The sequence below is a fragment of the Taeniopygia guttata genome, chromosome Z (assembly GCF_048771995.1).
Source record: "Taeniopygia guttata chromosome Z, bTaeGut7.mat, whole genome shotgun sequence".
In the NCBI taxonomy this organism is placed as follows: domain Eukaryota; kingdom Metazoa; phylum Chordata; class Aves; order Passeriformes; family Estrildidae; genus Taeniopygia; species Taeniopygia guttata.
The window spans coordinates 42,048,581-42,057,472 of NC_133063.1; the positions used below are offsets into that span (position 1 = coordinate 42,048,581).

Below are 8,892 nucleotides of genomic sequence, written 5' to 3' on the forward strand. Positions count from 1 at the left end.
TATTTATACTCTGAAACTAGTCTGGATTGCCAACCATCTGGCTAAACTTACAGAGAACAATTATTTATTTTTTCTTTTTTTTTTTTTAATTTAGCTCGTATGCCTGATGGAGCCAGCTGCTATTCCAATCCAATTTCATTTCTATTGCAAGGCCTTGTTTTGCAAAAGATAGAAAATATATCCTGCAAATCTTCAGTAACTGCAGAGCAAGATTGAAGGTTTTGAAGTATATTTCTTTCCTTTTGGAAGTGTTCAGCAGCCACCAGTTCTTGCAGGACACATTAGGGCAGCAAATATTCTGCTGTGCTCAAGATCAGCTCTGAAATTTCTTGCGTGTTAGCTGAACTCTGATACATTGACTAAAATGTGGCATAATACTTCCATATTTCGCATGTATCTTAGGCAAAGTTTGAGCAATTGGAGTAGTAAATCCATGCAAAATGACTGGATGCTGTTCCAATCAATAATCATACAGTGGAAAATCAGGCTCATTAATCACAGTCACAAAATCATAGACAATCACTACTTGGTAATTAGTGCTGTTCTGTATTAGTGGGTCAGTGGATTTAGTAAGGAACTCCTAGTGTCGGTAGACTGAGTGAGTAAATTATGCATATTTGTTTATGCCACTTATACATAAAATTATAGAAAGTTTTGGGTTGTTTGGGCTTCAAGGTATTGCAAAGATAACCCATCTCCTGCCCATCCATGGGCAGGGATACCTTCAACTATTCCAGGCTTATCCAAACTCCCATCCCACCTGGACTTGGACACTTCCAGGGATGGGGCAGCCACAGCTTCTCTGGGCAACCTGTGCCAGGACCTCACCACTCTCAAAGGAAAGAATTCCTTTATGCACTAGAAGGGGCCCTAAGTTCTCCCTGGTCCTTGAATCTTTTGCTTTTTTCCAACACTAATGGTTATAAACAATTTTTTTTTTTTTTTGGTTACTAAATATAAAGTTGTTTTGTACTTCTTAAGAAAGAGTTTCCACCAGTAAAAAAATGAATTTTTGATATTTGTATTTTTATTTACATCTATGAAGTCAAAGTGTGTAATAACTGTTCTCTAACCTTAACAATAATTTAAGACAAGATACAGAGGCTATGGATGATCTGCAGATAAAGAATCTTGTTGTGATTTTTTTCAGGACCTTTAAATTATTATAGATGGTTATGCCAATTAAAAAGAGTCTAGGAAATTTTTTCATCCACAAAAAAATTTTACCCATGGAATCCTGAAGAAGAACCAATGTATTGAAATTATTTCTCCATTTAAAAGAGAATGTATAATTTTTGTTCTTTAATTTCTAAAGTCCTTTATTAGTTTTATTCTTCTAGGAAAACTATTTGGACAGTTGACACTTTACAAAACAGTTTGCACTTAGCTGTCAAAATCTCTTTAAAATAGAAGATAAAAACCTTTCCAGTAAAATTCCAATTTGCCATGTGCTCTACTCTGTGTAAGCCAGGATGACTCCATCAGTCTCTTCTCCTGTAGATCCAGGGTAATATCTGTCTCCTCCTGATTTAGGTACCATGAGAAAGTTTTTTATACATTTTTACATATCCTGCTCCTCAGTCATGCCATTACTGCCCTGCCATTGGGATACGCTGTTTTTATAAGCCCTTGGTTTCTGCAGCCAAAAGGAACACAGTGTACTTTGTTATCAATTCCAACCAATACACATTTCAATCTTTCCAGCTTGTTCAACAGCACCTTTTCCTTCAGTTTTGGTTCAGCAGCATCATGGCTCCCCAGCTTCCCTGCCACTTTGCATTCAGCTGTGTTTTCCGGGTAATCACTGTCATACCACATCCCAAAAACCTGTTCTGAGGAGCAGCTCCCTCCTCCCCTCAATCCTGCCATGGTCCTCCATGTCCCAGGTCACTGATTTCTCATCTAAAAGGAAAACTCTCTGCAAAGGCTCTGGGTTTGGCCTTTTGTCTGTCTGAATGTTACTTCCACTCAATTGCTCTGTTTTACTGGGGAAGATGAATGATCCCTACTTTTCATACACAAGGATTATTAGTCTGAGGAAAACCAACAGGAGCAGTAATAAATACAGCAGAATTTGAGTATTTATGCAAAAGTAGGGTCAAATTTCCTGGAAATCTTTGCTAGCACAATATAAAGACAGGCCCAGTTTCTTACAATTTGCCTCCTAAACCTTACAGAAGAGACACAAAGAGGAAAAAACATCAGACAGGGTAGAGCATGAAAGAACAGGAACAAAAGATAACGAAAATATCTCTGTTGGTACCCCTACATCACCAGAGCTACTATCAGTTGCTGGGTCACTTTGTGAAGACCTGACAAAGCTCACAACCCCTCACAACCTTGCAGTGGAGTTGGATGTAGATGCTCTTTAAAGTCCCTTCCAACCTAAGCCATTCTACAGTTCTATAAACCTAGTAGTTAGGGCAGGGAAGAGAGGAGGTGGAATTGCTTTCCAGAAAGATGAAAATACCTTGTATTTCAATTTGAGTGTGATTAAACTCTGTTAAATATAAATATCTTAAAATGATATAAGTTCTTTAGGCGAGTCTCTTTGTGCAACTGCTGCATTCAGTAGATGCATCTACTTAATTATTAACTTAGTTTGAAACAGGTGCTTTGATTTTCTCTGTGGTCAGCCATGCTGTCAATTATGTTGATTTTTAGAGAACTAAAGTTAAGTGAGAAAACCTTCACCTGTTTTACAGAATCAGCATGATGAATTCTTCAGAAGCCCGTAGTGAGAGAGCTGGATGAAAGTTCTTTCAATATAGAATATATTGGATCAATTTTGACTTTTTTTTTGTTTGTTTAACTTTTTCTTGTTTTAAAAGACCTTAATGAATTAAATAATACTTACAACTAAGATTAAAAGTAGGTCCCTGACTACCAAAAAATGACCAAGAGCAACTGCTCTCTGCCTCCTTCTCCAAGTGGCACAGGAGTACTATCTACAGTTTTCATGATCTAGTCCTCAACAAAAGAAATCAGCAGGACTGTGCTAAAACAGATGGAAATACTGCTTTGTTGCCATAAATAAAGCTCTGGGCCTCCAGTCATGAGCATTTATTGTCGGTTTATTGGCCTGTAAAGGGAATCTGAGTATTTTTTTTTTCTTCTTGAAGGTATGGACCCTTTGTATTTTAACATGTTATTGGTGCATTAGGTTTAATTGAATGAACAACTTAATTACTGTGAGCCTCTCAGACCAGAACACATGCTGTGCACTTGAAGTCTGATACATCTGCAACTACACAACTTTTCAGGGATGCTGCTTCTCAGAGATAACTGCTCCTCTCTGCTGAGACAGTCAATTCTCACACCTCCTTCCATCTTCTCATAGTAAATCTGCTCTTAGGACCTCTGAGTTATGATTCTCTAGGTGGAATGCTCTTATTTTTTCCTCCTGATATTCACAATTCTCATGCAGAACATATGCCAACTTTATACTAGATAAATATCACCCAAGATATTTACCAAGTAGGAAGTAAGAGTCGTTGCAGCTGACCTTGTTTTTGGCACAGAGAAAATGCAGTCCCTTTTAAAAATCTTTTGATGTATCATGATGATATCTGCCTATGAAAGAGAAAAGTGCTATTGCATCTGAAAATCCCTTCCTGAACTTGCTGAAATGGAATTAGGAAGAGACAGTTCTTCATCCCAGAAGTACAATGACAGAGGCGCCAACATAGTCTGTCTTCAAGAACAGAGGAAAAATGTGGAAAAAATAAATGGGAGGGAAATTTTGACACACATGAAATACATCTGTAGCTTGCAGAGTTACACAGAGCATCCATAAAGTTACACGATCCAGTCGCAACTGCATTTATTAAGGCATGTTTCCCACTGTGCCTTCAAACCACAGCTCTTTAACTGGACTGACAGGCATTAAAGGAGCAACGGAGGCTCAGTGCTAATGCAGGGAAACATTGCTCTGCTACAAATGCAGAAGATAGTTAACATGTACTGCTAGAGTCCAGTTCAACATTTTCAAGTTTTTTGGGGTTTTTTTTTGGTTTGTTTTTTTTTTTTTCCTGTTTTCTGCTTTTCCTCCTCTCTCTTCCACACATCTTTCATTGCCACTGATCTTCACAATCACAAGAAAATATGACATCCAAGCCAGGGAAACATGGTGTCTACATTAATTTATTCTCTTCTTTTCATGAGAATTAAGCTGAGCTGAAGGGTTTCCAACAGCCTTTCTCCCTCTCTAACTTGTCTTTTTCTCCTTTTTTTTTTACAGACACTGAATTTACAGAAACAGCTCAAAAATCAAGGGCTGGAAGGTTCCCAAAGCTGAACCCATTACTGCCAACTGATCATATTCACCTGAACAGAAGCTATAACATTGATATATGGTGTCAGCAATAAATATGTTAAGAACAAAAAAGTGTTGAAGAAAAAGGCTTAACACGTCTTGAATTTTTTTTGCCATCTGTCCACTGTGATAAGGTCATGTCCCTTAGAGCTGGTTGGCTCCATATTACAGTAGCTCTGATTAACATTAAATGAACAGTTTATTATTGTGGTTGCTGCACATTTGTGATTGTGGGGATTTAAGATTTTTTCAAACAAACACTGTGTTCAACCAAAAAATGTTTATGTTGTGGTCAATGAAATTAAAAATACGCATAAACTTCATCCTAATTAAACAAATAAATTTCAAGTCCTAAGAATCATACCATACATGCAATTAAAAATACTTTCTCACTAGAATCACATTTTTTAAATTCCATCCTTGCTGAAAGGCTTCCTGTCACTGATTTTTTTTACTAGGCTTTTGCTTATCACAAGCAAAATCAAGACAAGTTCAAATATCACTCTTTGCAATTAAAATAATGTAAACATTTATGGAGTCTACAATAAGTCTTGACTTTAATTCTAAGCAAGTGAAATAACTTCTACATAATTTTAACTAGTCAGGTTTGTTTTGTTTTTTTTTTTTTAAGAAATTTCTAGACTCCTTGGCTTAAATATTTATAAATTAAAAAACATTTATGTTTGAATTGCCAAGTCACCAAAAGAAAAACAGACTAATTTCTTCATATTTTCAAGAAGATGACACTGAGAAACATAAAGTGCAAATAATGCTTTTATTTGCTAGCTCTTCTATGTACCATTATTCAGTAACATTAGAATTATCTGTGGGTTCGATGCTTTTTATTGCACTTGATTTTGATCTGTACAGTTTTCTGTATCCTACAAGTTATGGTATATATATATATATATATATACTTTAAAGCCAATGACAGGCGGGTTTATACCTCTTTGTCAAGATATATCCATTCTTAAGAAATTATTTCATTCTTGGAAATTACTGGCTCGTCTAATAAAGGCCAGTAAAGTTACAAAATCTTGTGCCTTTGTCCAAGATCATAACAGAAATAATCTTGGGAGCTTCAAGAAAACACAACTTTATTCTTCTCTGTGCCCAAATGCACCATAAAGGGAGATTTATCTGGATGCTAATGATGTCTATTATGTACTCTAGGAAAGTGACCAAAGAAAGCATGCTGCTCATTCAGGGAGACATTATCACTACTGGCGTTCTGACACCTTTGATAAAAAACAGCAGTAACATCACTATAAAATCTTTTTTAAAACCATCAAGTTCCTATCAGCAGTTAGCAGGAGAAAGCCATAGGCATTTATCTTGCAGGACCTTGCTGACACTTCTGATTTCCTATGAGAGGTTTTAACTGAGGTCACCAGGTGCCATGAAATTTAGCATAAATACAGTTTAGAAGAATTCTATGTTTAAAAATTACAAAGGTAGCAGAATTGACTGGGGCCCTTTCAGCCCTGAGAGACCTTTGGTTCATTCAGCTTCCTAGCAAAGTTAGACACCATAATGTTGCTCCATAATTGGTGGCAAACTCTGCTTCGTCCTATATTAGCTCATCAATTAAATATGACTCTTACAATCTTGAAGAAGGCCTGCACAGCTTGAAACTGTGATTCTGACATTTCTTTTTTCACCCACTACCTCTGCAGCTTTAGATTAGTTCCTGAACTTTTTCCATCCCAATCTTCCCAGCAGTTAAACAGAAATAATCACATTTTGTCTGTCCATTTATATAATACATTTGTTCTGAGTGCACATCCCTTAGTGCATTAATTTTCAGTGTTTAGAACAAGCAGGAAGTGATGACACATAGGAGGTGTGGTGGGGACAGGACACGAACGAGCACAGAGCGTGAAGTGTAGAGCAATATTCCCTGCTTGGAGGACTTCAAACTGAATAAAATGTGAACAAGAGGCAACTGCACTCATGATTGCAGGACGAAATTGCACTTGGATGATGCAAACAGCCCTGGATGATGTTAGCTGCCAGGTGCTGGGTGAAGTGCTCACCAAGAAAAGCTCAAAACCTCTTATGAGTTCTTTGTGTTTCAAGTCAGTTTCTGGAGCCTGAAAGTTGGTTGAGTCATGACCTAGATCTCAGAATCACAGAATCAGAACATCCTGAGCTGGAATGGACACACAAGGATTACTCCTTGTCCCTGCACAGGACAGCCCTAAAATCAAACTATTTGCCTGAGGATGTTGTTAAAGCACTTCAAGTGGCTGCTGTGACCACTTCCCTGGGAGCCTGTTCCAGTGCTCAACTACCCTCTGGGAGTATAACCCTTACTCAATATCCAACCTAGATATAGATGATGGGATAGAAAGCTGATTCATTGAGGCAGCTTTATTTTTTTATTCTAAAAATGGAACAATCTTCACCAAAGTGGAAATGCTAATTAAATATTCCCAAAATCATAAACTACTCCAAAGCATCTTAGTAAACTATAATGTTCTAACAGTCTAGCAGCAAATCCTTTATAGACTGAGTTATAAAATTCATTATGCCTGCAAATGACTGTGGGGGGAATTCCAGTAATTCTCTGGGCTGGGAAGGGAGGGAGTGTTTTCTGCTGAAGCTAAGAAAGCCTCAACTACAACAAATTATTTTATGTATCAAAAACACCCAGCCTTTGTTCCAATATGGAATATTGATAAAGACTAGACTATGACCAGGACTTTGAAGCATAAATTAAGAAACAAGTGCTTCAAGTCTGTTTTTAATAGACTAGTTGATCATCAGCTTGACTTTCCAAAATTACCACCTGTAAGTGGAACCTTAAAATGTAACCCAGCCTTTGAAATATTAAATGCGTGATGATTAATAAACTCACAGAATGATTTAGACAGGACCTTAAATCTCTTCCAGCTCCAACCCCTTCCAGTATCCCAGGTTCCAAGCCCTGTCCTACCTAGTGTTGGACACTTCCAGGGATGGGTCAGCCACATCTTCCCTGAGCAAACTGTTCCAGGGCCTCAGATTCAACTCAGTCCATAACTGATTTGAAAAGACCTTTAACTTCTCTGAATTGAGAGTGTGAAAAGAGGAAAGCAAGACCTAAGCTGTATTTTCAGCATCACAGCTAAGTAGAAACATCACAAAACCCATCACTCTTTTTACATCACACTGGCAATTACAGAAGTCACAGAGTGAAGATGTATGTTGAAGCATTATAGCCATGCACTTCATTTTGCTTCAAAAATTAAAAATGTAATTTTCTTAGAATCTCATTCCAGGTTAGCATCAAGTTGTATGTATTTTGCAACTTCTTCTCCCCCTCTTTTCCTGAAACCAAAACCCCAAATCATGTGTTTCAGCGCTGCTGCTCCACTGAGCAAACACTGTTACTTCACAGCAGGGCCTGATATTATGATATACATAACTCTGTATAGTAACCTACAGCTGAGACTATTCACTGGTTTTCCAGTATAGAATCCACTCTTCTGCGTAAAAAGGTGACCCTCTTACTTAATCAGAAATTATTTTTGCAAAAATTATGAAGATCTTCTTGGCCCATGCAGGTGTGGAAATTAGGAGCTGCCCTGCAAGTTACAGAGGCTCACAAGGCTTGCAGCTTTCCACAGAGCACAACTCCTGTAACTAGTCCACCTCATACAGTTTTTAACACCTTAATAAGGAACATTACCACAGCATTCCTGTGCTAAGCAAAGTTGTAGAATTTCATGAGGAATACATCACTTTTTGCATGATGCCTAATTTAACTTTTCACATGCCTTTCAAATTTTCAAAGTACAAGGATTCTAATGTCAGACTGGGTCTGATCTTATTTCATGAAGTCTCACAGTCCAGTGTCACAAACTCACCATGGAATTGAATAGAAAAATCTTGCAAAAGATGAAAAACTATGTGAAGTCCAGAGAAATGATTTCTGGCCAGAGGGCACAGTAGACTTTCAGTTCAGCAAAAAGCAAAAGAGCTGCTAAACTGTGTGAATCTAAAGATGAAGCTTTGGGACATTACAGAGCCCTGATGCTTCCATTTTCACCAAGCTGGAGGGAGGCTGTCTCACTGCCAGCTCCCTGGCACAAGGATATCTTGACAAGACAAGCTCTGCTTGTGGTAAGAGCAAGAAATCCCCAGGTGAGGAGCTTATCATCAGCATTAGGTGTGGTCTGAAATCAAGATGCAAATACAAGGCTGTGCTCTTGAGGTCCCTCTCTAGGTATCATTCTCTTTTCTCTCTGGGCTTTAATGATTTACAGCCTGGGCAGCACTCTGCATGAGGCAGCAGGGAGGGGAGACAGAGCCAAGACCTCAGCTTTCCCCTTCACACCCTTAGAGGAGTGTGAGAGCAATGTGACGCATCGCCTCTCTCTTCCGGGGAAAGAAAATCTGTGTAACAGGCCAGCCCTTAAAGAATGATTCACCCAGGTGAATACTGATGTACACAAAGGCTGGTTACAGAAATTCCCTCTCCACCATTTTTCTGAGGATATTGCCCTGGCACAGTAATCACATGCAGATCCCCCTGAGTGCACAGGCATTACTCTTTCAATCATAAGCTCACTTTGTGTTGTGGCTTTCCCTTG

General features: G+C 38.2%; 1 protein-coding gene across 1 annotated transcript in view; it reads left to right on the forward strand.

Moving 5' to 3' along the window:
- Positions 1–7,796, forward strand: part of RIT2 (Ras like without CAAX 2) — a 217,809-nt gene extending 210,013 nt beyond the window's left edge. The window contains exon 5 of the mRNA XM_072922769.1: positions 4,241–7,796. Coding sequence (XP_072778870.1) covers positions 4,241–4,297 — 57 coding nt within the window. The 3' untranslated portion in view covers positions 4,298–7,796. The remainder of the gene's footprint in view (positions 1–4,240) is intronic.
- The last annotated feature ends 1,096 nt before the right edge of the window (positions 7,797–8,892 follow it).